At 53.6% G+C, this 26851-nt stretch overlaps 1 protein-coding gene across 5 annotated transcripts; it reads right to left on the reverse strand.

Moving 5' to 3' along the window:
• ADAR (adenosine deaminase RNA specific) lies at window positions 1-26524 on the reverse strand. 5 transcript variants are annotated; one of them, XM_075562518.1, is made up of 15 exons: window positions 26374-26524; window positions 13411-15041; window positions 11398-11578; window positions 10720-10868; window positions 10090-10234; window positions 9777-9967; window positions 6710-6935; window positions 6370-6541; window positions 6131-6224; window positions 5476-5598; window positions 5163-5296; window positions 3803-3985; window positions 3242-3354; window positions 2812-2939; window positions 1-2713 (listed from the first exon to the last, which is right to left on the reverse strand). In XM_075562518.1, exons 1-15 carry the CDS (start codon window positions 26386-26388, stop codon window positions 2476-2478), a joined length of 3723 nt encoding a protein of 1240 aa, XP_075418633.1. In that variant the 5' UTR covers window positions 26389-26524; the 3' UTR covers window positions 1-2475. The 5 variants fall into 5 exon arrangements, with proteins under 5 accessions (XP_075418633.1, XP_075418639.1, XP_075418647.1 ...); XM_075562524.1 differs by having other exon boundaries at window positions 9777-9910; window positions 26359-26517; XM_075562532.1 differs by having other exon boundaries at window positions 6788-6935; window positions 9777-9910; window positions 26359-26516.
• Between the last annotated feature and the right edge of the window lie 327 nt (window positions 26525-26851).

Genomic DNA, 26851 nt, shown 5'->3' on the forward strand with positions numbered 1-26851 from the left:
TCTAACAATTTGAACTTTTTATTGATGGGGAATGTGTATCAGTCAGTGATATCAAGAGACACATAAAAGCAGAAGTATAAAACTGGACTGCAGCCATCATGGTCCCCAAGTCTGTACTTGGGCACTTGCCAACTCTGCTCTTGGGGTCATGAGACCCAAAGACCATCAAAGTCCCTTCAACACGAGTAAAGGAAATAGCTTCAAGCAGCAACAATTCTTACAAGTGATTACCCACAATAGCCAGAGTTCAGACAAATGACAAAAATCATTAAAAAAGGCAGGGGGTAGGGTGTCCTGCTTAAAAAAAACAACAAACACTTGTAAGAGTGAGCAGAGCCCCTGGTAGGGCTCAGCGGCCTCTGTCCGAGGCCGGGCAGGAGAGGTGGTGCGGGGTGGGCAGGGCCTGCCTCGGGCTGGCTCCCGGCAGACATAGGGAGCCGGGGCTCTCTTCCTACAGCAGACACGCAATACTGGGAATTTGCTCCATCAGATCTTGGGGGCGAGTGGGGCCCTGATCTTTGAGAGCCCCCATGCTCCTGGGGAGATGTGGCATGCAGGCCAGGGTAGCACCCGAGATGCCCGGCGGGCCCAGCTGTCCGAGGAGCCAGCATTCTGCGGACCCCGGGGAAGAGCTTCCTCCTGATGGTTGGGAACCACACGCCTGTGCCCAGCCTGATCACGGCCAGGGAGCGAGCCCCTTGCCTCCAGCAGACAGACAGTGATTCCCTGGCAGCTGCTCGGCCGCCTGGGGCTCTGCAAGGACATGCCCAGTGTATTCTAAAAACGTGGGTCTTTTTGTTTGGGCCAATATTTGGTTACGGAACAGAGGGTTTGTAGCCACAAAGAATAAAAGTGCACATGTGGATGCATCTACTGTGGAAGAGGTGGACAGACAGGGTTGACTACTCAGTAGTTTGCCAAGGGGCAGCGGGACTGGGGAGGGCTGTGAAAGCATGTGGGGGGAGGTGAGCATGAGGCTCAGCAAGTTCACAGGGGCCAGGGGCCACCTGGAGGGAAGAGGCAGGTCAGTCCTGGAGGTAGCACAACCTCTCTAGTTCTTGTGAGGCTGACATGGACCCTACAGAAAGGCTGCAGGCTCTGACCGGCTAGGGTGCAGACAAAGGACTTTACCTCTCCGGGTGGGAGGTCAAGCTGCCCTTTCACCAATGAAGACTGCCTTCATAGGCCAAGCCTATTCAGAGTCCCTGCAAGGCCAGGAGAGAAGCCTCCAAGTGTGAGCCCCACCCTGTTCCAACTTCCGGATCCACCTGGTAAAGACGAGAGCACTTGGATCAATGGAGACAGACGTCTGGATTTCCACTCGGTGCGACTGCAGGCCATCGGTGGCAGGCAGGACGCCACAGCGACTGAATTCTGGTGAAAACGCCCACGTTCCCCGAGTTTTCTCAGGAGAAGCACGGGACAGAGATCTGGCCCCAGGTGATGCCCTGATTATCTGAGCGGAGGTGATGGCTACCTGCTGCCAGCGATCCTGGGGTTCGTTGGTTGTTTCCTGCCAGCTGGCTGGCTGTGGCCCTGCTCCCTCCGTTGGCTGGGCAACTTCCTAGGAAGGCTTTGGGAGGAGCGGCTGGGAGCTTGGCCAGATTCCCAGGATTGGCTGTGCCATTCTGCAGGGGACCCGGGCACACTCTTGCCTGGGCCACTCCTCTAGCCCATCGCGATGGGTAGTAGGCCTCCCTGCTGCCTGTGGGAAGAGGCCCCATGGCGAGCGGAGCAGCAGTTTCCCAGCTGCCTGGCCTCCCAACGGGCTAAAGTGCAAGGTCCAACGATCACTGAGCAGCAAGCTACCTGCAGATTCCAACCACACGCTCCCACTGGTGCCAGGAGTCAGCTGGCCGCCGCTTTCAATTCCTGCCCTTGCAGATGTCTCAGTGAACATTTTTAGGTTTCTCTCTCTCCCTCGGGCAGCGAGAGAAATGGAATGATCACAAGGAAGGAAGGAATCTCCACGTGGAGGGGACATTCTGTAGAGGGCCGCACTCGCCACCAGGGTGTCCACCGGTACCTAACATGATTCACACGGCTCACCTGGAGCCCAGGCAAGACCACAAGAGGTCAGTGTAGCAAACACAAACTCCAAGGAAATGGCAGGAAACAGAACCAAACGGAAGAGGAAAGGGCAGCAGACGCTGTGGGCGAAGAGAACCCCCTTGTTCTCCCCTTAGGTCCCTGTCCCTTCACTTAGGGCAACAGAAGGGGGCTGGCCAAACCCAGCCCAGCCACCCCAAAGGAAGCGGGATACACAGAAACCCAAAGTTCTCAGTATTAGGACTCTTGGTTCTGTTTTTTTTTTTTTTAAAGTAGAAAACATAAATGAAAACCACCACCCTCTTCCTAAAAAAACAAACAAAAACCCCAAACCTGAAAAACAACCCTGACCAACGTGGTGAGGAATGCTACAGCCGCCTCTCTGAGCCCTGTGCGAACACCCACAGCCAGCCAGCCCCCAGGGGACTATACGGGGCACAGGTAGAAGTTCTTTTCCTCCTGGGGCTTGCTGATCCAGTTCCCGTAGCCCATGTCTTTCAGGCTCTTTTTGAAGTAGTTCTTGGCTGTCTCGTACTCCCGGGCGGCTCTCTTGGCCTCACCATAGGAGAGTTTCAGTAGGTCCCTGCGGTGATGGAAGGAGCAGAGCTTCTTAAACTGAAGGAAAATGTTCTTTTTGGACACCCGTGACAGTTCATTCTGGGGCCTAGAGAAGTGAAAACACTGGTTATCCCCCTGAGGCTGGTGGGGGTGGGGGGAGCCGGAATCTGGTCAGCTTTGGGCACCCTCGGGAGCGCCCCTCACCCGTCCACAGTGCCTCTGGTCCCATCCAGGATCTCCAGGTCATAGCCATCAGCCAGACACCAGTTGACACTCGTCTCCTTAGTCTTCCCAGATTGCCTTTTGGAATCATAGACACTGACTCGGCCAACCTGGAGCAGGGCAGGAGAGGGAGACCTGTCAGCACAAGGCCAGCAGCAGGGACTGAGAGCCTCGGGAGGGGTGGAGGCGCCTCGAGCTCCCCCTCCCCCACTCTGTGTCCTGTTTGGTGAGACTAGGCAGCATCTAGCTATGCCAAACCCTAGCCAGTTCTGGACTCTGAGCAGGATCAAGGTGCCCTGGTCATGCAAAAGGAGGGGTGCTGCGAAGGCTCCTTTTGCCCAAAGTGCTTATTTTTGCTTAGTCGACAGGATGGCCTAAAGGGTCAAGGGAAAGACATGTGGGGTTACAGTACCTTCGGGTGGTTGACAATGAAGGGATGTCGCAGTCCGTCCTCAAATGCCTTCCCGTCTCTTGTCACACGGCAGCAAATAGCACGGGTCAGATGCCCTTGGCTGAAAAGGTAACCTGGATACAAAAATGCAAGGGGCTGGGCGAGCAGCCGGGGCTGGGAGGAGGCAGGGGTGGGGTGGGGGGTGGTGGAGGACAGGTTTAAAGGCATCAGACAGTGCCATCAGGGCGACAGACCAACAGTGCTGGTTAGGAAACATCTTGTGACTGTGGCTCCCCAGACATGGATGGCATATCAAATACTGCTGTAATCTAGATGCTTGGGGTCAGGCCAGGGACGGCGGAGAGCAAGGATGCTAGGACGCTGCCGTTTGAAGCACTGGGCTGCTTTAAGTCGCCTGCCATGTCTTGGGCTTGCTGCCTAAACTCCAAGGCGGTCGGCCATCAATGACTGGCCGCTGAGTCAAGCATGCTAACAACATCTGGCCAAAACGCACACAGCTCGCGGTTTTTGGGCACCATCGGACATACCAGTTCCAGCGTCCTAGGCCCGCCTGCCCCTTACCCAGTGTGACAGATTTGAGATACACAGGCTGCAGGAAGTGGGTCAACAGCGCCCCTTGCAGGCCGAGCACGTTCCAGCGCAGGATTTTGTCACTGCAGGACATGGTGCGGAGTCGCTCCCCGAGCCGGATGCCATCCCAAGTAGGCACGATGTCACTGGACTCCACTGGGATGGTGCCTTCTCCTGTGAATATGACTCGGGTTAGAGCCCCTGGGTCACTGGCCGGCCTCACGCACTCTGCCTAGATCTCAGAGCACCTACTCTGTGCCGGGCACTGCACTTAATGCTGCGAAACAGTGGTGGGAGAAGCAGGTGAGAGCCTCGCCTTCACGAATACCCTACAGAGTGGGGTTGGGGTAGGAAAGGGACGGACCAGCACACACTGGGGGATTCCAGGTGCTGAGGGCTTCAGGGGAGCTGAGACATGGAGGAAGAGAGGAGCCGCTGGAGCAGTAGTGTCCCAGACAGAGAAACGGCTAGAGCAAAGGCCCTGAGGCAGCAAGGGTAATGACAAGAGGCCACGTGGCGATGGGCCCGCGTGCTCGCCTGGGCTTTGCTTTTACATGAAGGGCAGCGGGAAGCCACTAGAGCAGCGGTTCCCCACCTTCCTGATGCCGAGACCCTTTCATACAGCTCCTCATGTGGTGGGGAGCCCCCACCATAAAATTATTTTCGTTGCTACTTCATCACTGTAATTTTGCTTCTGTTATGAATCATAATGTAAGTATCTGATATGCAGGATGTGTTTTCATTGTTATAAATTGAACATAATCATAGCTGAATATAAAAAGATGGATCAGCATCCAGATGGTGTATATGTGTGTGTATGAATATATATATTTGCAGTAGTTGATGATTTCACAGTACATGATTTTATATTTACTCAGTAATTATAATTCATGGCGTGTCATGTTACGTCCAATACTGCTCCTTTCAACACAGTAGCTGCTTTCAACACAGCAGCTGCTTTCTACACGCATGACTGGTCTGCATAAGTATATTATGGCGCCAACCCTGCCATATACACCTGTATTTGTATGGGATGTACGTGATGGGGTTGGTGCAATGATGTCATCATGCTGGGTTCTCGTATATGGGCGTATCTGCATGTGGGCAGACCCGCCTGGAGATGGATAGAGGAGTGGTGTCTCGGTTCCTAAGACCATTGGAAAGATGTGTTTTCCGAAGGTCTTAGGCGACCCCTGAAAAGGTCATTCAAGCCCCAAAGGGGTCACATCCCAGAGGTTGAGAACCACTGCCCTAAACCTTCTCCGCTCAGCCAGCAGCTGTAGCCCAGTGCAGTGATGGGCCTGGGGCTGTGCGGAGCCCTTAGGGGGCGGAGGGAGGGCGTGCCACTCACCATTCTCCACCTTGGTGCGGAGCTTGCCTTGTTTGGGGTTCTCGAAGACAGGGTAGTGGCGGGATTCAGTGCTCTCCACAGCCCGGTCACTGCAGGACTTGTCGAAGAGGGCACCATCTCCACAGGGAGCCGTGCTGCGGGAGGGGACTTTGTGAGAACCCACCTGGGCAGATACTGCCTGCCAGTTTCTTGGACCACAACAACAGTCCTATTGGCTGAAGCCAGGGATTCTCCTGTCACCCACCATGGGCCGCATGTGGCAGGACAGTAAGTGAGCCCCCAACCCCAGCTCGGGCCGCGAGACAGTACAGACCTGATGTAGAGATGGAACGACACTGTCTTTTTTATTTGGAGCTTCCCTCCTCCCTTAGCAATCTCAAAAATGCTGTCCTCTGCAGTCTGGGGGTTGTACTTCATCAGCTCGCTGTAGAGAAACCTGGGGAGACAAGGCCTGGCTGAGATCTCAGGCAGGCTCCGTGCGGGGCCAGGGGTCTTGCATGGTTTCTCAGGCTGACAAAGTGCAGAGTTCTCCGGGGAGACCTCCCATTCCTGACAGGAAGCTAGCCTTTCGGGTCAGCGTTGCTTCTACGCAGGGCACCTGGCTATAGCGGCTTCCAGGATCCGTGGGCAGGACAAATGGCTGTGGGAGGCTGCATCTCCCCAGGGCGCTCCCTCCATGGATTACAGAAACGGTGAGGTGGAGGCGAGAGCTGGCAGGGGTGGGAGAGACGGCTGCCTTGTTTCCAAGGCCCAAAGTCAGAAATGTCCTTTGAAGGATTTCAAAAAGGGCAGGAATCAAAGCTGGCAAGGAAGAGGCATGCACTGGGCCAGGCAGCAGGGTCAGAGGGACTGACGGGTCAGGCAGGCTCAAAGGGCCGGGCTACAAGCAGATGCCGGGCCCAATGGGGGCCTGAGAAGCCCGGGGTGGCACGGGCTGGATGCAGCGACAGGGTCCAGGCGCTGCTCACCTGATGAAGCCCCTACGGGAGATGATCTCCGCATGGCAGTCGTTAACGGTTTCTCCCTTGAGGCTGAGAGAATCTCCTTTCACACAGCGATTCCCTGGGGAGGGGGAAAGCAAGGGGGACTTCAGTCTGTGCACTCCCACATCCCCTTCCCCGGGAGAAGAGGGCCATTTCCCGCTCGGGATCGGGCAGCTCCAATGCAACAGACAAGAGCTCCCCCCGCCACCCTGCCCCTGCCTTACCGGTGCCCAAGCTGACCACAACGCCCAGGTCTTCGGCGTCCTTCTTCATGACGATGGCGGCCAGGATCTTGCGGCCGAGCAGGGAGGGCTGGAAGCTGTTGGTGAGCGTGTTGAAGCAGCGGTGGCTGAGCATGGCGATCTGGTCGTGGAAGGTGCTGCCGGTGAGGGGGAGCTGGGGGGACACGAGCCCCGTCAGGGCCACGGAATAGACACACCCCAACCCACCCACGCCGCGCACTGCAGACAGCTCACAGGCAGGGAGGTCCCGCCCCTCTCCCCCCGAGCCCCGCTTTCCAGGCTATGGGGCTGACACGAGAGCACCAAAAGTAGACGTCTTAACTGTCTTTGGCTGTGCTTCTGGGGAGCGGGAGAGGAGAAGCATAGTTCTTCTGAGACTGGCCCCCGTCACTGGGGTTACCTCTGTGAACCCCATGCGCTCTGCCTTCTCGTTCTCCCCAATCAAGACACGGAGCGCCGCATCGGCTGCTTCCTGCTTGCCCTGCTTCTTGCTGTGGGCGCAGACGGCTGGGAACCAGCGACCCCCAACCTTTGCCTGATAAACGAACCTGGGGGGGTGAGAAGCAGGGCATAAGACAAGCACCAGAGGTGAGGTGGGCAGCTCGCTGTGCCTTGGAGGACTGGCTTACGCCACGGCCCGGCTAGCAAACAAATAGCCCGTCACTTCCTCAGTCCGGTCTCCAATCCCATGGTGAATCGCAGCCCACTCTGAGTTCGAGCCAGAGCGCCGACAATACCCCTCCGTGTCTCTCTCTCAATGGAGCCTTAAAGAATCTGGGTCTGCAAGGGCCCAGAGGCCCGCCTTTCCTCTCACAGAAGATCAGCAAGTCCCAGAGAGGTGTAGAGAAAGCCTAGCGTCTTCAGCAAAAACGAGAAGGGACTGACTTTCTCCCCATAGGAGCTAATGCTGCTTAATGCTTTGTCAAGTTCCGGATTCCATTTCCTCATCTACTTCCTGATCTGCTCAAAAAGGCCTAGCCCTGACTGAGGGGCACGTCCAGGGAGCAGGCTGTCCTGAGGCGGGTTCAGACCTGGGCTCGGCTTGGCCCCTGGCACAGACAAGGCAGCGAGTGGCCTGGCCCGCCGGGCCGGGGATTTCCTTCCTGGAAGAGCATGCTGGAGCAAAAGGGCCTGGAAACTTACCAGGCGATTCAACAATCCTGGCTTCCAACCAGGTCCCAGCCAGGGGCCTGGGGAAATTCAGCTCTGGATAATTCAACTGCCTCTAACTGGATGCTTTAGTAACCAGAGCTACCGGGTAAAGTGAGGGTAGGAGGCCAGAAGTGTGGGATCTTTGCCCAGGGATCCAGGATAAGTCCACATGTTTGCGAAGAATGTGAATGATTGGGCACAATGTCTATATATCAGATATACAGGGGCTTCAAAAGTTCATGCAAGACCTGCACTATCTGTTAATCGAATTTTCTTGAAATTTTAGAAGCCCTCCTCACATAAACATGTGGTACATACACATACGTATGTGTGTACCTATCCTTCTTATCTATGACATATACGATATATTCCATATATATGAGCATGTATTTTGAAGCCCCCTCCCATATACACAGATTTACATATGTGACCTATACAAGCATCTGCCTGCATACATGCGGGGGTTTCCAAAAGTTCACGAAACATGGAAGCCCCCCTATATGTGCATGTGCACATGCAGACACACATACATGCACGTTTGTTCTACTACTTGACTCCTGTAGAGTCTACCGTGCTGGCCAATATGCCAGCCCCTAGTCACGAGAGGCCATTGCTTAAAGTGGAAAACGCCATTCCGTTCCTCAGCTGCCCCAGCCACACTTCAAGCACTCAGCAGCCGCAGACGGGCGGAGCTGAAGGAACGTCCCCCAGGAAGGTGTGTGCTATAGAATCGACCCGGTCCCTACTGGCCTCTCCGCCCAACAACCCTGACACTTTGACCAGATAGTTCTTTGCTGTGGGAGTTGGGGGTGCCCTGCAGGGAGTTCAGCAGCACCGCTGGCCTTCGCCTATTCCATGCCAGTAACCCACCCCAGCTGGGACCACCAAATGGTGCCTAACGGCACTACCAAATGTCCCTTGGGGGGAGGGGTGGGAGTCCAGGTGCCCGTTTTGATAGCCACTGCTGCTGCTTACAGAGCCTCCATCCTCATCTCAAGCCCGTCCCTAATTTACTGGCTTCCGAGTAGGTTCAAGCTCGCCCCAGTGGCTTGGATCGACTGTGTCCTTGCACAGCCCCACCTTTCTTTCCTCTAAGTTGTTCCTCTGAAGGTGCTCGTTTAGCCCACGTTTACTGAGGACTGACTTCGCATACTGCTAATGGAGCAGCAAACAAGGCGTATGACGCCTGCAGCGCTGGATACAGATAAGTGTCCATTCCAGTGGCCAGGAGCACCCAGTGAAGCAGGCACGGGTGAGAGCTGGGAAGCAGCTCCGTCAAGCGCCGGGCGGGCTGCAGCCTCACGAGACCCTGCCCTGAGGTACCTAGCTAAGCCCCGGGTCTCGAACTGCGAAATAATACACATTTATTCCCTCCATCTGAAAAAGAAAATGAAAAGTAAGTTTCTCACCAAAAACAACGCGTGCAGATATAGGAGGGGGAAATGGGATTCAAAAGATAAAGGCATTTTCCCTCAACTTTATGCAATTCCTTCTTGACATAAAAGAGTGGGTATGTCACTAGGTTTTGTCCTTTTAGTCAACCTAACCTAATGCATCATCACATATTTTTATTTTTGTTAAACAATAGCGGCAACGAAAATGTGGTAGTGCATGTGTAGAAATTTCTAGGTCCCAGGACTAGTAGCACTGCACCGGTCTGGGGAAGGAGACTAGAAGCTTGGGGGTAGAAACGAGACTTTTCATGGTATACTTTTTAATCGGTTTCCATGGCTTTCCACATAAAGAGGGCTTTCAAAAAGTTCCTGGAAAATTTTCATTATCTTTTAATTCCGTTTTAAGATGAACTGTTCAAATCTTCCTTATATATTCCTTTAAAAATAAATTTTAATTTAAACCCACTTCCCATTTTGGTTTAAAATTACATCAACACCCACTGCCACCACGTCGATTCAGACTCATCGTGGCCCTATATGGGGTTTCCCAGGCTGTAGATCTTTACAGGAGCCGAGAGCTTCATCTCCCTCCCCAGGAGCAAGTTGCCATGTGGACTTGAACTGTTGACCTTGTAGTTAGCAGCCCAACCCTTACCTGACAGTGATAAAAAGAATCGTGTTCACTGGAAGAGGGCTGGGATTATCTTATCAGGGAGACCACGGAGATGGGGCTAATTGGTTTGCTGTCCTCTCACTCACAGCTTACACACATCCTTTCCTTCCCTGGTGACAGAACGTGCCCCCCCTGCAACCCCGGGCTGTAGCCAAGACAAGGACACTCACTTGGGCTCATGAGGCGGTCCAGACTGGTCGATCAACTTGAACTCAGCAGCGAAGCCGTGGGAGCGGGCATACTCTAACAGGCCACCCACAGGGTTGGTGTTCAGGTATCTGACAAGCTCCCCAATCCTCCTGACCTTGTTGGGCATCAGAGATTCCAAGTTATCAAATGACTCCGTGTTTGCACCTCCAGGCTGAAGGAGAGTTAGCCAAACAAAGCGTGGGCCATGAACACTGGAGGAAGTTCATGAGCAAGCCGGGACCACTCAGGTGCTCAGAGACCCTCCTGCACCTTACGGGCAGGAAAGCGGCCCACCTGCTCATCAGACGACGTTGAGTTGGTGGCCTCCCCCTGGAGGGCCTTCATGGCTTCCTCTGCGGCCATCTGCTTCGCCGCTTTCTTGCTGGGGGCACTCGCCGTGGGGAAAGTGTGAGGCCCCATGGCAACACAGTACTGGAACCTACCGGGAGGGCAAGAAGGGTGAACAAGGTCTGACAGAGCGGCTACGAAGCCAAGGTCAGCTCGCCATCCTTCACTGCGCCTCGTTTCCTTGTCCTCCCCCTACCCACCGTGCCCTGGCTCACATACCCACTTCTGCCTGGACTAGCCAGTGCCCTCTACCTCCCGTCTACCCCCCAAGGCAGCACTTCAGTATCAGCCTGGCCTCACAAGAGCCCGAGTTTCAGAGTAGAACACGTCTCACGCCGCCCAGGTCACCGCAGCCTCCTTCTCCAGGGCTTGGTCCTTGCTTCGCCCTCTGAATTCCCACGCTCAATTCTCGGCCCCCCCAACAGCAACCCCTCCCCTCAAAGCCCCTTCTATTCTCATCTGGAAATCAATGAAGTACCCTGCTGTCTCTCAGGAGGTGGAGAGGAAAGTCTGTCTGTCTGCCTGCCTCTCTCACTCAGAATACCACCACAGAGACAGATGATATAAGAGACATACTTGGGGTCATGGGCAGGGCCCTCCCTGGACAGGAGGCGGAATTCACAGGAGCTCCCCAACTTGTGCATACACTCCAGCAATGTACTGACAGGGTTCTTTCCAGAGAAAAGCGATGCTGCTGAAGGAGTGGCAGGCTGGCACTCAGTGGTCTGCAGAAAATGCGAGACAGAAAAGAGCCACCTGAGAAAACACCGGCCAGTCCACCCGAGGGGAAGACCCAGCCCTGCCATCAAAGGGAGCCTCAAGAGGACAGGGGGGACCGGCCCCACCGCGTTTCTGAGGCAGACAGCCTGTCTTCTTCCAGGGGCATGGCTGGTAGGTTTGAGCCACTGACCTTGTGGCCAGCAGCCCAGTGTTTCACCCATGGCACCCGCAGGGGTCTTTTTACGGAGGCTGGGAGGAGAACATCTCTGCTGGCCAACACTAGGTTGGGGAACGGCTTCCAGAGGAAGAGAGGCTGCTGGGTATGTTTTAGTCACTGCATAAAAAGCAAGTTACCTAAAGTTCCTAGAGCTCACGTTCCTCCCTCGCCAGGCGGAACTCTGAAATTCCAGCAGGCTAGCAAGGTGGAGAGAGGGTGGGATGGCTGATGAGGTGGCAGCAAACCCACCTTATTGACCAGCCGGAAATCCTGGTACTGCTCAGGCACGGATTACCTCCTGGAGGGCGGGCACCTACCTTCTTGGCTTCCTTCTCGGGGGGATGGTGCAGCTCCTCGGCTCGCCCACTGTCCTTGGCCTTCGCTTCCGCCAGCAGAATGGTCATGGCCTTCGTCGCTGCATCCTGCTTGGCCACCTTCTTGCTGCCAGCTTCAGCTGGGGGGAACTCTCGGCCACTGATAACCACCTGGAATTTAAATCTTGATGGACGGTGATTAGATAGATGTGTGAACACTAGCCTAGGCCCTCCTTCCAGAGATTCAGCCCACCACTTCTTGGGGGCAACACTGCCGCCTGCACCAGACTCTGTATGGCTAATGGCTCATGAGACAACAGGGCCACAGGCGACACCAGACTCTATGGCTCATGAGAACAGCAGGGCCATAGGCGACACCAGACTCTGTGGCTCATGAGAACAGCAGAGCCATAGGCGACACCAGACTCTGTGGCTCATGAGAACAGCAGGGCCATAGGCGACACCAGACTCTGTGGCTCATGAGAACAGCAGGGTCATAGGTGGCACCAGACTCTGTGGCTCATGAGAACAGCAGGGCCACAGGTGACCACATGCCCCAAGCGCTCAGCGAGAATGAAGAGCAAGCCCGTGCAAAGAATGAGAACGAGCTACAATCACCATTACACTTCCGTGCTAGCCCAGTCGTGGCCACCGCAGAGGAAGTTCCTAAATGAAGGGAGGGCTTCTCAGGGCCCATTTGCACATTACTCAGACACCTACCAGGGACCCGCAGACACCTGCCACTTGTCAGGGGCCTGATTCAATCCCCAACCCCCCCCTCAGAGACACCGCTCTTATCGTGCCGAGTCACTCGATTGCTCTCAGATGGAGGACGGGTCTCTTCTGCATTTAGAAACCCAGGAGCGCCGGCTCCGGCGCGCTGAACCTAGTTCAAGCTTTCAAATGTGTTCAGCTCCTTGCTCAGCCTGGGATATCATTTCGAAAAGTCAGCCAGACCCCTCGTTTTCTAGGATGTCTTCTGAGATTTCTGAACATGATGCCTATCTGTCCAGCAGCGGGACTCTGAATCAGTCACTGCTTCCCCAACTCTGGGGGTGGTGGTGTGTTTGTGTGAGATAACCGGTCTTTGACCCAAACAGAAACAAGCCAGCAGCGGCGTGGGGGGCCGGGGAGGGGGATTGCGGGGAGAGCGGGCTGTCAGCTTTTGGACAGACACGTCACCTTTTCAACAGCTCAGGGGCAGTGCCATGTCGTGTCATTAACCATGGCCAAGATAAGGCACAAGGGCCACGGCTAAAAATTCACTTGTCCCTAAAACCGGCCCAGACAATTAGAGAGATTGGTGGAAGCTTCTCCCTTCCCCCTGGCTCTCTTTAGCGGCAACCTTCAACCACTCAGCTTCTATGGCTTTAGGACCTTCTGGGCCCACTGGCTGTCAGGGTGCCATGGTGCCGGGCCTGCCCAGCTGCCTAAGAGGTGATCTCTGATTCCATAGCTCAGGAGCAGCAGCAGCAGGAGGCCGCCAGCCCCATATCTGTGCAGGGGAGGTGTGTAAAATTAGAAACAGCACCTTCAACAAGCAGGCAGTGGCCACCCTGGCTTTGCCCTCTTTTCCCCTGCCCCCAGGCGCTGAGGTGGGGAGCTGGCCCACTTGCTGCTGCCAAGCAGCCGGCCTGCCCACCCAGCCCATCTGTTCCTGAACCTACTCACCTGGCGGTTGGGGGAGGACGGCGCAGGGGGCTGGGGGAAGGGAATCAAGGCTTCACTGCTCCGGCCTCAGAAGCAGGCCGGACAACGGTGCATCACGAGAGCTACTGCCTTCTAAAGCGGCTCACTGCAGCCACCAGAGCCAACCTCCCCATCCTTCCCAGCCAGGACTCGGGCTGGGCTGAGGTCTTCAGCCCACCTCAACCTCTGGAGAAAGGGCCCATCGGGGCTGAGAGCCAACAGGCCGACAGGAGATGCCGATCAGCACGGCTCCCCAGCCAGCCGAGACTGTCAGGAGCCCAAGCGCCTGACCCCAACCCTAGGGGCAGTCCCTGGGTGGTCTCTTACCGAGGTTCATGGGGTGGTCCGCTCTGCTCTATCAGGTGGAACTCACAGGTCTGACTAGCGAATTGAGCATATTCTAACAGCCCGCTGATGGGGTTCTTCAGCTGGCACTCGGTCAGCTTCTTGTAGGGCGAGCACCGTGGCAAGCCAGGACTGTAGAAGGAGGGCATCTCCATGATGGCTCGGAACTCACCTGGGGCCGCGCGGATACTGTTCAAGTCATCTGGGATGTCGTCTGTGGCCCACTGGCCGTTTTCAAAGCCAGCATACCCTGGTTTGGACGGGCCATTGTTATGAACAGGTGGCCTCGGTCTGATTGGTTCTGGGGTGGCCTCTTGGCGATGTTCTAACTTTATGACGGGGTCCTGCCCGTTCGCCACTTTCCCCGGGGTCACCGTGTTGTTGGAGGCACCTGGAATGGGTAGGGTACAGGGGGGGAACACCACACTTGTCTTGGTCTCAGGGGAGGTAGCTGGGGCGATGGTTGACACAATGCTGGGCTTCCTCTTGATTTGCATCCGTTCCCGCTTCTTGTTTGTCAAAAACCATATGGGCGGGGTCGCCCACTGCCTGTACACATCTCCCTGCCTCTCCAGGTCAAGCAGGATGGTGTTGACGTCACGGGCCCTCGTCAGCCCGACGTTTCTCGCCAGATTCAGGGCGGAAGAGTTGTACACGGTGAACAGGTAGTCGCAGATTTTCTCCTTGATCTCAGCCATGTTGGAAGGCACGGGGGGATCTTCCAAGCCACAGGTGGGGTTTCTGCGTTCAGTTTCCAAGCCAGGTGCGGAGCTCCCTTCTTTCTCAGCTTCCGAGCCAAAGGTGGAGCTTGTGCTTCCAGTTTCCAAGACACAGGTGGGGTTTCTGGCTCCTTCTTCTTCCTCCTCCTCTTCTTCTTCTACTACTACTTCTTCTTCTGTTTCAAAAATAACTGGGGGGCTCCTGTCTTCTGCATCCAAGTCAGGGGTGGTGTCCTCGGATTCAAAACTGAAGTCTGTGTTTGGTGCTGTCTGGCTGTGATTGTCTGGCTGCGGGGCTGAACTGAGCTGCGCCCTGGCCTGACCCGAGCCTGCGATTCTCCACAAAGGGGGTGTCCCCGCCTCTTTGTGGAGCTTGCCCTTCTTTGCCAGCGAGTATACAGCACGATTGATTTCCCTCTTGGGGGTCCTGAGTTTTCTGGAGAGCTCAAGCGCTGTGATGCTCTTCCCCTCCCCAAGGGCTTCCAAGTGCTTCAGGACCCTATGTTCCTGGTCCGGGCAGATCCTTAGCTCCTGGAAATGTGAGGCTAGTCCGTCAACACTGCTCCGCGGCTGAACCCATGGCAGGGGAAAGCGGGACCCTCTCTGGAGCCCCTGACTTTGGAAAGGCACGCCCCTAGGGCTATGCCGGCGCCCTAGCTGCCCAACTCTGGCAGGTGGTTCCGGGAACCTTGGCAGGAGCCCAGGGTGGAGCGGAGGCAGGGAAGGTATCTGCTTTCCAACCAGGGGCACTTCTGAGAGTCGCCCCTTGAGAAACTCTATTTGCCGAAGTTGGAGATGGTTTGAGTATGATTGCAGGTCTGGCTGCTGGTGTCTGAGGTCTCTGTGCTCATAGCTGTGAATGAGAGGGGTGCGGTGTCTGTTCAGGGAATACCCCTGCAGAACAAACAAGAAAACGGAAAAGAACGGGCATTAGGCCTACAGCAGTGAGCCTGGGGGTGTGCGGCTCCCCCCTGCCCCCATGGGGTGCCTGTACCTCTAAGTCCTGCTGGGGATGGAGGGCTGCAACCGTGAAAGCAAGGAGGGAGCCAAGGGCAAGGGAGGGCGAATGTGGATTAGAACACGGGTCAGAACAAAACAAAGATGCAAACCTACTGCCATCAAGTCGACTCGGACTCAGAGTCACCTACAGAAGGTCCCCGAGGTGGTCGGTCTGTATGGGAGGAGACAACCTCCTTTCTTCCTACTGGGGGCTTCAAATCACCAACCTTGTAGCTAGCGGTCCAGCGCTCACCCAAAAGCTCTACTAGAGGTGTCTGTGTGGAAATGCTGGGCTTCCGGCTGGACCCAGGGGCACGGCTACCTCAGCACAGCCTCTAGCGGGCCACCTCAGTCCTTCCCCTGCGACATTTTAGGGAGGTGAAGGGAACCTTTTCCTTCAAACGTGTGTTCTTCTGAGTAGCAGAAAGATGGTGAGCTAGGCAGACATGCTCCCCGAAAATTCTAGGGGCCAAATGAAGCTATGGATGATAATCCTGGAACCCTGAGCTTCAGAGAAAAGGCTGGAGGAGTGGATGGAATGTTGACTAAGGGAAGAAGCAACCGGAAAGGAGACCGGGTGAACTGCAGGTCAGCCGGATGCAGCAGAGCTATCCTGAGCGTTTGCAAGCAGCATTCAATCGTGGCCTTTCACACACACACAGCAACGAGAAAGGTGGGCTCCTCTCTTGCTCCCTACATCATCCAATGTGGCCACTCCCACCCTGAGCCCTAGTGACTGGTGACACCCCTGACCCTGTGCAGCCCCGCTCTCTCTGAAGTCAGCCACATCCTCATGAACTGGGTACTGGGTACAGTACCTCCTCATGTCAGGAGGCACTTGAACTTCCCCTCCCCAGACCAGCAGAACTCCTGAATTGGTAAGAAAGAACACAACCAGGTACCTGGACTCCAGCCCTCTGAGCCCCAAAGAATTCCTTCCAGGATTCCACACCCTGACTTCAGCCACCATCTTAGGAGGCACAAAGTACTCCTGGATCAGGTTCCCCGGGGGAAGACAACATACGGGCCAGAAGAAATGCCATCTCTTCCAGAGGGTGCCAACGCCTGCTGGGTGCCCTGCCCACCTCCCAGGGCGCTCTTGCTATTTCGCTCCCTTCCCTTGTTTTTGTGGGAGCCCTACTACTGCTAGCTACGTGGTGATGGGCTGACCTGGTACTGCCAGGTCAGCAGTTTGAAACCACCAACCACTCTGCTGGAGAAAGAGGAGGCTTTCTACTCCTGTAAAGAGTTGCAGTCTCAGAAACCCACAGGGGCGGCTCTACCCTGCCCTGCAGGGCGGCTGTCGGCATCGATGGCAGTGAGTTCTGAAGTTTTCCCTTACTTTCAGCCTTCCTCGCCTTTCCTTTGCTCTCACCGCCCCGCCACCTCCTTTCTTAGATTGTTCTCTATTCTACCCTCCCTAGTTTTCACTTGTATTTTTTCTTCCCTTATTTTTATTTTCCTTTCCCTCTCTTTTTAGTTATGATGTCTCCTTCCCGTTAGTCTAGGTACATTAAAGAAACAAATCCACAGAAACTCATGCATAAGAGAGTTTTCTTTAAAGGTTAAGTGCACATCAAGAAAACATCCCAACCCAGTGCTGCCCAAGCCCCCAAGTCCAACATTAGCCCATGTGTCCGACACCAATCCACAAAGTCCTCCTCCATCTCACAAAACACACACTATGATGCTGACTGCAGGAGGAAAGCCGAATCAGTGAACGTGTATCTCGGCGCTGGCAGGGGTCTCCACACGGCTGCCCAGCATCTAGGGCTGCATTGGGATAGATTCATGTGGCTTCTCCTCAGGGATGTCTTGAGGAAGTGAGCCTTGCCAGCTGAAGCAGGGAACTGGCTAAGGCAATTGCACCCTGATCTGACCATCACAAAGCAAGAGACTTGAGAACTCGAAAGGCGAGGCTCACTGAGCCATTTTTCCCTCCGCCCTTCATTCAATTAACTCTACATATGTTTATTGGCCAGCTTGGCACAATAAATTAACTCACTTCCTTATTTTTTATTTCTTTACTTTTTAAATAATTTTATTGGGGCTCTTAAAACATTCCATACATCCATTGGATCAAGCACATTTGTACATATGGAGCCATCATTTCCTAAACATTAACTTTCTATTTGAACCCTTGGTATCAGCTCCTCTTTTTTCCCTTCCTCCACTCATTTCTTTCTCTCTTTTTTTGTGGTTTATTTTTGCTTTTTGCCTTGTCCCACCAGATGGAGACAACAACTATAGCCACCCACACAGTCCAGCCACACCCATATGTTCTGCCTACTGGGCATGGTCCACGACCTACTCTTAAACCACTTCACCACCAACAGACAGCAGCTGACAACAAACCAGTGCTCAGCTGGGCCACATAAACAGCAAACACAGAATTGCATCCACATTTACATTCTCTATGACTCTCGCAAGGACACTGATGGTGTGTGCCTAAGAACGCATCCACATGCCATCGATCGTCAACGAAACACAAATATAACATCACAGACACAGCAGAGTTTCAGTTCAACTGAAGGAACAAGACAGAGCAGCACAAACAAGTGACCAAAATACGGGGTGGGGGTGGGACTGTAGAAGAATTCAGGAAAATACAGTGAGCTCTCCAAAAAGTCTCTCTCCAGGGCTGGGGGACACAGCACCAGAGGGCTCCTCTGACCTATTTTCCTTCTGCCGGCCTCTGTCCCTTTCTCTGCCCCTCGCATGTAATCAAACCCCAGTTTTCTCTGAGAGCTTCTTTGTTTACATCCTGCCCCCATTCTATCCACTTCCTCAACCTGAACTAGCGCTCTTGACTCCAGCCACCACCTGGTAATGGGCTTGAGACCTCATTTCCAACCAGGGGTCAGCAAACGGCAGCTCTCTGAGCACGTGCACGTGGCTCTGAAGGAAAATCGAAAGTGAAAATAAAACTATCATAGTTTCACTTAAAGGACATTATTCAGTTAATAGTGACTCCATTTGCTTGTAAATAGAGACTTGTGGCTTTTAAGTAGCTTTGAAAATTGTTGAGGGACAGGACTGGTTCTGCCATCTCCAAAGTGTGCCAACCTGCACTCAACCATCTAGCTGCGCAGTGGATGGAGCTGGGCTGCGATCCCCAGGTCTGTAGTTCAAACTACCAGACAGGTTTTCTCCTCTCGTAAAGAGTTACGGGGTCGGACACCCACAGGGGCAGTTCTACCCGGTCCTACGGAGCTGCTGTGACCCAGAACAGACTCGATGGCAGTGCGGTTGGTTGGTTTCTTTGTTCAGGAGACCACCTGTCATTTAGATTCCTGCCACTGCCTCCATCCCCACACATTCCAGACCAAATCAATCACTCTCAACCCCGGCTTTCTCTGCCTCTTCATTCCCATGAATGGGAGCAGTTTCCTCCCAGCTAAGGCTAGAAACCCCAGCCTTCTTTGCTACTCAGGTAGCTGCTCAGTCCTCTCTGGTCCATGCTCCCGCACTGTCTCTTACACGTGCCTGTCTCTCGCCCCTCATTGGCTCTCAAGGTAGAGTGGGTTACAAGTTGGGCTGCGAACAGTCCACCAGCCACTCTGAGGAGGAAGGAGGCTCCCTGCTCTCCTGGCGTTAGTCTCGGAGACCACAGGCGCAGTGCTGCCCCTTAGAGCTGCTGGGAGTCAGACTTGACTCGACGGTAGTGAGTTTGATTAGCTCTCACACAGGCCACGGCAGGCGTCTTCCTCTCTGCCAGCACTACGTTCCCAGCACAACTCTGACCCCCGCCTTACAGAGCTCCTTACGGTTTCAGACTTCGGACTCACCACCCCAGGGTGTGGGAGCTCCGCCCATCCAGTCCATGGAAAGTGGATTAAAAGATAATGGAATTTCCCCATAAATCTATTGATTGATATGTACTTAAATTCTGATGCCGCACATCGCAGTACATCTGACAGGTGATGAGCAATGGCCTACAGCTAGTACTCAACCCTCCACTCCTCAGACACGCAAGTGTGGATGGACGCGGGGGAGGGCATGGCTGCAGTTTAATCCATGGAACTCCCTGGAGGCAAGGACTATGCAGTCCCAGTATCTGAGAGCACCGGGGCAGAGCTGACGGTCACGTGATAGTTGAATTAGTGACTGCATGAGGAGGACGCCACACAAGCAACACACCTCTCCTTGCTGCTCGTTACACCCAGCCCCCATCTTCCACTCCCCCGACCTCCCGACCATATGCACACAGAACGAGCGAGGTTAGCAGTTCAAAACCACCAGCTCACTCAGCTGAACTATGGGAATCTTCCAGTGAGCTCTTTGAGTGACCTGCGGTAAAGTGTCTAGTGCTTGTTTCTTGGAGGCCTAGCGGCATAGTTGGCTATGCATCGGGCTGCTGAACCACAAGGTCGGCAGTTCCAAACTACCAGCTGCCCCGAGAAAGAGGAAGCCTTCTCCACCTGTGAGAGTTATAGCCGCGGCAGCCCCAGGAGCAGGCCGAGCCCGTCGTTCAGGGTCGCTGTGAGTCGGCGTGCACGCGGCAGCAGTGAGAGAAGCTGAGGTCTGTACCGTTGGTCTCTGAAGCGCTCTGGTGGCACCGTGGTTAAGTGCTTGGTATGGACCGACCCACCAGCAAAACCACCTGCAAATGTGCTCCGGTGAGGATTACAGCCTAGAAAACCCCAGGGGCACTTCCAATCTGTCACATACGTGGTCAGCTCAACAGCGCCTAACAACAAAGTCAATGTCTAGCTAAACACTTTCTAGATTTAAACTGGCCAAAATCGAGAAATACTTCAATGCCCTTGTATCAAGAGGATTAAAAGAAAATGAACACATTCATTCCACGTTAGAGTATTCATAGTCTAATTTTGTTTGTAAGTGACCTGCATACACAGTCAGAGAGCACTGCCACAAAGTAATGGAGACCTCTATTAAACAGACGGTCCTCCCTCCACGTCTACCCGCTGCTGAGGCGGCGTCCGCCTTCCTGGGCCTTCTCAGAGGCCTGCTGCACCTGACTCGCTCCACGCCACTGCTGCCATCTGGGCAGCCTCGAGGGCTTAGCCCGTGCTGCTGTCAGTGTCCGCTGAGTTTGTGGAGCAGAAAGACGTTTGAACGGACAAGCTCAGGGCTGGAGGGGATACGGTTCCCCAGTGAAACGCTCAGAGACTCAGTGGGGTCATACGTTGTTGCGATGGAGAAAACATTTACTGGCGAGTTTTGCAGCCTTTTTCTCATGGAAGCAGTTTCAAGTTTTCGTTCTTGCAACTGGCATCTTATTGGCTGTTCTGAAGCAACACTGAGACATTCTGAACAACTTGTACACCATTCTTGATACTTGTAGCCAAATCCTAAAAGTTTCTTTCTAGATTTCAGGGACTTTCCAGCTGTAAATTTGGAAGCAATTTTGAAAAAGAGGCTATCAAATACTATGACCTTTAAATGTTGATAAGCTGTTACATCTTGAGTCCCACGAATTCACCATTCAATGCCACACAGACCGCACCCTGAAATGCTCAAGCCACCAGCGCATGTAACAAAGCTATCAGGAGAGCCGGACTGGCCGGAGAGGAGGTGTTGCAGGATGCACAGTTCTGACCATCACAGTTCTACGAAAACAGCAACATGGAGACAAAACTTTTAATGCTCGAGTCATACAATGCATGACAGTGACTCCAAACTGCCATTCAGTATGCTTTGTACGAGGGGTACAAAAATGCTTCCCAGCCCATGCAAGGTTGTGTTGACTGACACTCAACTGTTCCCACAATTCAACATCCCACTATTTTCTGGATATGCCAAAAAATAAACAACCAGGTAATGATTTCACATCTTTAAAAAGAGCATTTTTTTTTTTTAAAAAAAAGGAGGAGGAAGTGGGATTTCCTCCTTCTTAATTAATGTTTCCGGAGCTGCTAAAAAACTTGAATTTACAAAATAGTTGGTAAAAATATTCCTCTGGATTGTGCAAGAAGGGAGCTAACTTGGTGGATAAACAGTCATCAGACGTGGCTTCTTTTTCTCCTGCTTCATCAGAGGCTGGGCGCTCCTCGTTTCCGTCTCCATTTTCCACAGGTGAATCTTCTTTAGCTTCTTGGTTAGCGGCTTCAGCCTGTTTTCCCTTCGCTCGCACTTTGGTCTGAGGATCTGTCCTTTCCGGCTGCCTTTTTGGGCTTCGTCTCCACTGCTGCAGGCGCAGGTGTCGCTGACAACCGTGTCCGTCTTCTCCTGGCCTCCTCCTTCACCGCCCCTTCGACCGAGCTGACCTCCCTTTGGGGCATCTTGGGAATGGGGGTGGGGGTGAGGGTGTTTGCTGGATACCTTCAGAACTCGTGCACTGAGAGCCTTCTAGAAGCTGGGTTGCCTGGCCGCTGCCACTCTGCCTGTGGCCTGAGCTGGGAGGCGGTGGGAGATATTTAATTTTCTTGAAACTTCTTCATTGCAAGTCCCTGTGATTATTATGCATCTTTTAAGAAAATCAATCAAGACCCACCCTTGGAATTAAAAGAGAAGAAATCTCTATAACCTTCTAAGCCAGTGGTTCTCAACCTTCCTCATGCCTCGACCCTTTAAGACAGTTCCTCATGTTGTGGTGGGACCTCCCAACCATAAAACTGGTTTCCTTGCTACTTCATCACTGTCAATTTGCTACTGTTATGAATCGGGCAACCCCTGTGAAGAGGTCGTGACCCACAGGTTGAGAACCGCTGCAAGTCTAGAACCTTCTAAGCTGATCTTCTGCCTTGAATTTAAGTGGCCCCGCAGCGTGTCTCCTTGGAAGGCACTGTGTTGGTCGGACCTGGCTCTCTGGGTCATACTGGTGAATCCAAGACTGGCTCCAGTTCCGGTTCATTCCATGACATCACCATCAGAAGCTTTAATCTCGCGCCCCAGACTGATGGGCAGACCACCTCGTAGAGCTGGCTGAACTCACGCAACGTGTGTGGCACCCATCGCGCTGAGAGCTTGCTGATGGCAAGGTGTCCCCTTAAAACAGAAAGTGCAGAGCCGCCTGCAGTACCAATGGCAACCCTCCGGCCCCGTTTCTGGGCTTGCGCCTGTTTCTGCGTTTGTTGAAGCTGATGGTCTTTCCTTGGCTCATCTTTGAGGTCGTCTTGACGTGTCTTAGAAATACGTGATCGCCCCCTCGCAGAGGGGGCTAGGGGAGGGGATGAGTCAGTCAGGGTGCGACATAGCACGGATGAAGAACACAGCTTTCCTCCAGTTCCTAAAGGCTTCCTCCCCCCTACTATGACCCGAATTCTACCTTGCAAGTCTGGATAGAGCAGAGGTTGTACACTGGTGCATATAGGAGCTGGAGGCACAGGGAATCCAGGGTGGATGATGCCTTCAGGACCAGGGGAGTGAGGGGTGAGGCTGGGAGAGTGGAGGGTGAGTGGGTTGGAAAGGGGGAACCGATTACAAGGATCTACATGTGACCTCCTCCCTGGGAGATGGATGGCAGAGAAGTGGGGGAAGGGAGACTCTGGATAGGGCAAGATATAACAAAATAACAATCTGTGGATTATCAAGGGCTCATGAGGGAGGGGGGAGGGAGGGGAGAAATGAGGAGCTGATGCAGAGGGCTTAAGTGGAGAGCAAATGCTTCGAAAATGATTAGGGCAAAGAATGTACGGATGTGCTTTATACAACTGATGTACGTATATGTATGGATTGTGATAAGAGTTGTATGAGCCCCCAATAAAATGTAAAAAAGAAATGCGTGATCGCTATAAAAACCACGGGGCAGCATCCCTGTGAGCCTGTCACAAAGCTTCAATGAGTTTGGAAGATGTTAAAAATTTGAGTTTAGCTCTGATCTCAAAATAATTTTCCATCCTTTGTCCTGCTTCCTGTGGGGAAGCACTTGGATGAAACGGAGCAAGCACACTACGGAGCGGACTGGCCACGGACATGTCTGCGCATGCTCCAGTGGGATCAAACCCATCATGTGTGAATGGCACGGGCGTGACGGACCTTCGTAGTGTGTTAGTCTGGAGACAGTTTAGGAGCGTGTGATGCCAGCCCTGGCAGCACACTGGGTTACGTGTCGGGCTGCCAACCATAAGATCGGCAGTTCGAAACTACCAGCTGTTCCTCCGGAGAAAGAGGGGCTTGCTACTCCCCACAGGGGCAGCTCTCCCAGTGCTTTAGGGCGGCTGGGAGGTGGAATTCAGTCGATGGCAGGGAGACAGACCGTGCTAACTTGAACACACACCAGCATGCCACAGAGGGATGCATTTGGTCGAATCCCCTTTTTCTGGTAAAGAGAAGCAGCCATGTAACAGAGTGTAAGTGTAGCTCAGAAGGAAGGCAAACAAAGAAGAGAATCGGTTACAATGGTTATTTTGGGGGAAGTGGCATTACAGGGAAGAAGATTATTAATACCCTATCTCCCGAGTATTACTTACAAGCCACACCACCACGTGAGAAAGGCCTTCGGAGAGAGACCAACCCAGGCGGATGGATAAGAGCAAGGAGGCGGGCAGCCGTGCTGTTCATCCCGAATCTCTCTCTAGCCCCCTCTCCCAAGCACATCCATTCACCAGGCCAACAGCCAGTGAGCATTCAAGGCCCACACAGTTTCACTCCAGTTTGGTCTTATAGATTCAGAATCAAGCGAGGAGACCCCGTGGCCACCACAGGAAGAAAGCTGTTTCTCCCCCTTAGTTCTCTGCTCCCAATCCTTTCAGAGGAGCCTTGGCAGCCCAGTGGGACGAATGCTGTCGGGCTGCTAGCAAAGGGAGGGCCTTTGAAGAACGGGGTGTCCCAAGCAGAAAGACAAAGCCCTCTGCCCCCATACAGATTCAGCGTCGCAAAAACCCTGCTGCCTCCGCGAGGGCTGCTGCAAGGCAGAACCAGCCCAATGGTACTGGGTTTTGGTCTTTTAATTCTTTCAAGGAATTCCTGGTGGTGCAAATGGCTAAGCATAGGTGACTATGAGCTAACCGCAAGGCTCAGGGTTCAAGTCACTCGGTGTCTCAGAAGAAAAGACTCGTGATTTACCTCTGAAAAACCAGCTACGAAACCACTATGGCACACAGTTCACTCTGACACACCAGGGGTCACCGTCACCGAGTCAGCTGTATAAAAAACTAAATTATATTAAAGGCTTGAAGGTGAACAAGGCCATCTAGCTCAGAAGCAACAAAGCCCACACGGAAGAAGCACACCAGCCTGTGTGATCATGAGGTGTAGAAGGGATCAGGTATCAGGCATCGTCAGAACAAAAAAATCCTATCATTGTGAATGAGGGGGGAGTGCAGAGGAGACCAAAGCCCATTTGTCGGCCACTGGACAGCCCCTTACAGGAGGGTCTTGGGGAGGAGAAGAACCAGTCAGGGTGCGATGTAGCAATGATGAAAAATATCACTTTCCTCTAGTTCCTAAATGATTCCTCCTCCCCCAGTATCATAATCCCAATTCTACCTTGCAAGTCTGGCTAGACCAGAGGATATACACTGGTACAGATAGGAACTGGAAACACAGGGAATCCAGGGCGGATGATCCCTTCAGGACCAGTGTTGTGAGTGGCGATACTGGGAGGGTGGGTTGGAAAGGGGGAACCAATTACAAGGATCTACATATAACCTCTTCCCTGGGGGATGGACGGCATAGGAATAGATGAAGGGAGACGTAAGGACAGCGAAAGGTATGAAAAAAAAATTTACAAATTATCAAGGGTTCATGAGGGAGGGGTAGCGGGGAGGGAGGGGAAAATGAGCTGATGCCAAGGGCTTAGGTGAAGAGCAAATGTTTTGGGATTGATAAGGGCAATGAATGTACAGATGTGCTTTACACAATTGATGTATGTATGGATTATGATAAGAGTTGTATGAGCTCCTAATAAAATGATAAAAAAACAACAAATTATAATTTACATAGATTAAAATCTACCCTTTTTAGGGTATGATTTTATGGAGTTTTGACAAACCCTACTGGCATCGTGGGTTAAGGTCAGCAACTGAAACCTTGGGAGAAGTTGAAGCTGCCTGCTCCTGTAAAGATTTTCTGTCTTGGAAACCCAAAGGAAGAGTTCCATTCTGTCCCATGGGACGGCTGAGCCAGCATCAACCCGATGGCTGTGGGTTTGGGGTGTACTCTGTTAGGTCAAGCACACACAGCTTACACAGACCAGACACCTAAACTCGCTGCCATAGAGTCGATGTGACTCAACAGGACCGGGTGGAACTGCCCCTGCGGGCGGCTTCCAAGGCTGTAACTCTGTGCGGCACAGAAAGCCCCATCTTTCTCTCTCAGAGTGGCTGATGGTTTTGAACCACTGACCTTGAGGTTAGCAGCCTAACGTGTAACCCACTGCGCTTATAAGGATCATCCAAATAAAACAGAGGACCCTTCCATTCCGCCTTCTCCCCCTAAGCCCAGCCCCTGGCAACCACTGCTCCGTTCTAACGGTCAGGCAGAGGAAGCATGTCCAGATGGCGCCTTTGGCTCTGGCTTCTTTTGGCTTAGGTGCCGCATGTGAGTCTGCTCAGCAGTACTCCACTTTTGTGGGGCCGCATCCCAGTCTATCAATTCAGTTACTGAAGGGCATTTAGGGCCTTCCACTCTGAACGACCACGAAGTGGGTATGCATTCGGCTGCTCACGGCTACGTCAGCAGGTCAAAACCACAAGCCAAGCCGCTCCTGGGTCTTTCGACGGCTGCCAAGTGGGGCAGTTCCAGCGGGTCCTGCAGGGTTGCTATGAGTCGAGTCGGCAGGTGAAGGAGGACTACTTCCATTTGCCCCAAGCCCTTCAGGAACGCGTGGTGCGGGGGTGCTGCTCCTGGTGAAGAAGTAGGCTGCCCACGTGGGGCTCAAGGGGAGAAGCAGCCACAAGGACCAGGCAGCGGGGAGAGGGAGGGAGTGCCTGCCATCACAGAGTCAGCTCGGCCTCCCCGCCTCCTCCTCCCCACCTCCTCCTCCCCACCCTCTTAAAGCAGCAGCGTAAGTAACACAAGATCCCCAGAACAGAAGCGTCTCTGGTTGAGGGGAGAACATGAGGAAGCAAGCAAGCACAACACTCAGGGCTGTGGACGGAGCACTTGATTCCCGGGAGGTGGGCACAGTGGGAGGACGCCGGCAGTGTCTCTGTCTAAACGCCGCTGAACATGTTCTGCTGTTTGTATTCTCCACACCACCACCAAGTCACATTAAGTTACAAGACCAGCTTAAAGCGCCAGGGAAAGGCGCCCTGTGTCCTGAGGGCCCGCCTGCATCCGTCCGCACGGCGGGCCACGCACTCACCTGTCCCCGGCTTACCTGCCAGGAGTCCATCACGAAGCCCCAGGCATTTCTTGCCACCAGGGTTTAGCTGAGCGGGACCGAGCCGGTCTGAGCCAAGCCAAGCACACTGAGCTTCCTAGAGCTGCTTCGACCAAGCAAAGGGCTCCTGGGACCGGAAGGTGTCTCTGGAGGGGTTGGCCTTGCGAAGTGAGCTGGGACTAGGAAATAGCTCAGTTCAGTTTCACTTTCGTTTCTTCGGAAGGACTTGCTCTTCGGGAAAGTTTGGCCAGGAGGCGGGGTTTAGGCAAATGCAGCCTGAGCTGTCCAGTTTCATGGGGATAGCCAATCGGGTCCCGTTCTTGCAAGAGTGCTATTTCTTTAGGAAAATAAACAGCTCACTCCACTGGGCTGATAATTCTCCCATGACCCTCCCCCGAGCAGTGTGCGCTCGGCCTGTCATGTGATGGTGGGTCTCTCAAGTGGAAAGGGGCTGGGCAGGGACAGCTCTTCAAAG

Source organism: Tenrec ecaudatus, chromosome 1, assembly GCF_050624435.1.
Source record: "Tenrec ecaudatus isolate mTenEca1 chromosome 1, mTenEca1.hap1, whole genome shotgun sequence".
NCBI classification, from domain to species: domain Eukaryota; kingdom Metazoa; phylum Chordata; class Mammalia; order Afrosoricida; family Tenrecidae; genus Tenrec; species Tenrec ecaudatus.

Bases quoted from the DNA above. Each gene is read 5' to 3' on its own strand.
- ADAR (XM_075562512.1), bottom strand. From the start codon at position 26,388: ATGGACTCCTGGCAGGTAAGCCGGGGACAG. The intron at 6,936-9,776 runs GTGAGTGTCCTT...TCACCCCCCCAG, and splicing joins GGACCGCCTCATGAGCCCAA to GTTCGTTTATCAGGCAAAGG. The intron at 5,297-5,475 runs GTCTGTACTGTC...CCCCTCCCGCAG, and splicing joins TCGTTCCATCTCTACATCAG to CACGGCTCCCTGTGGAGATG.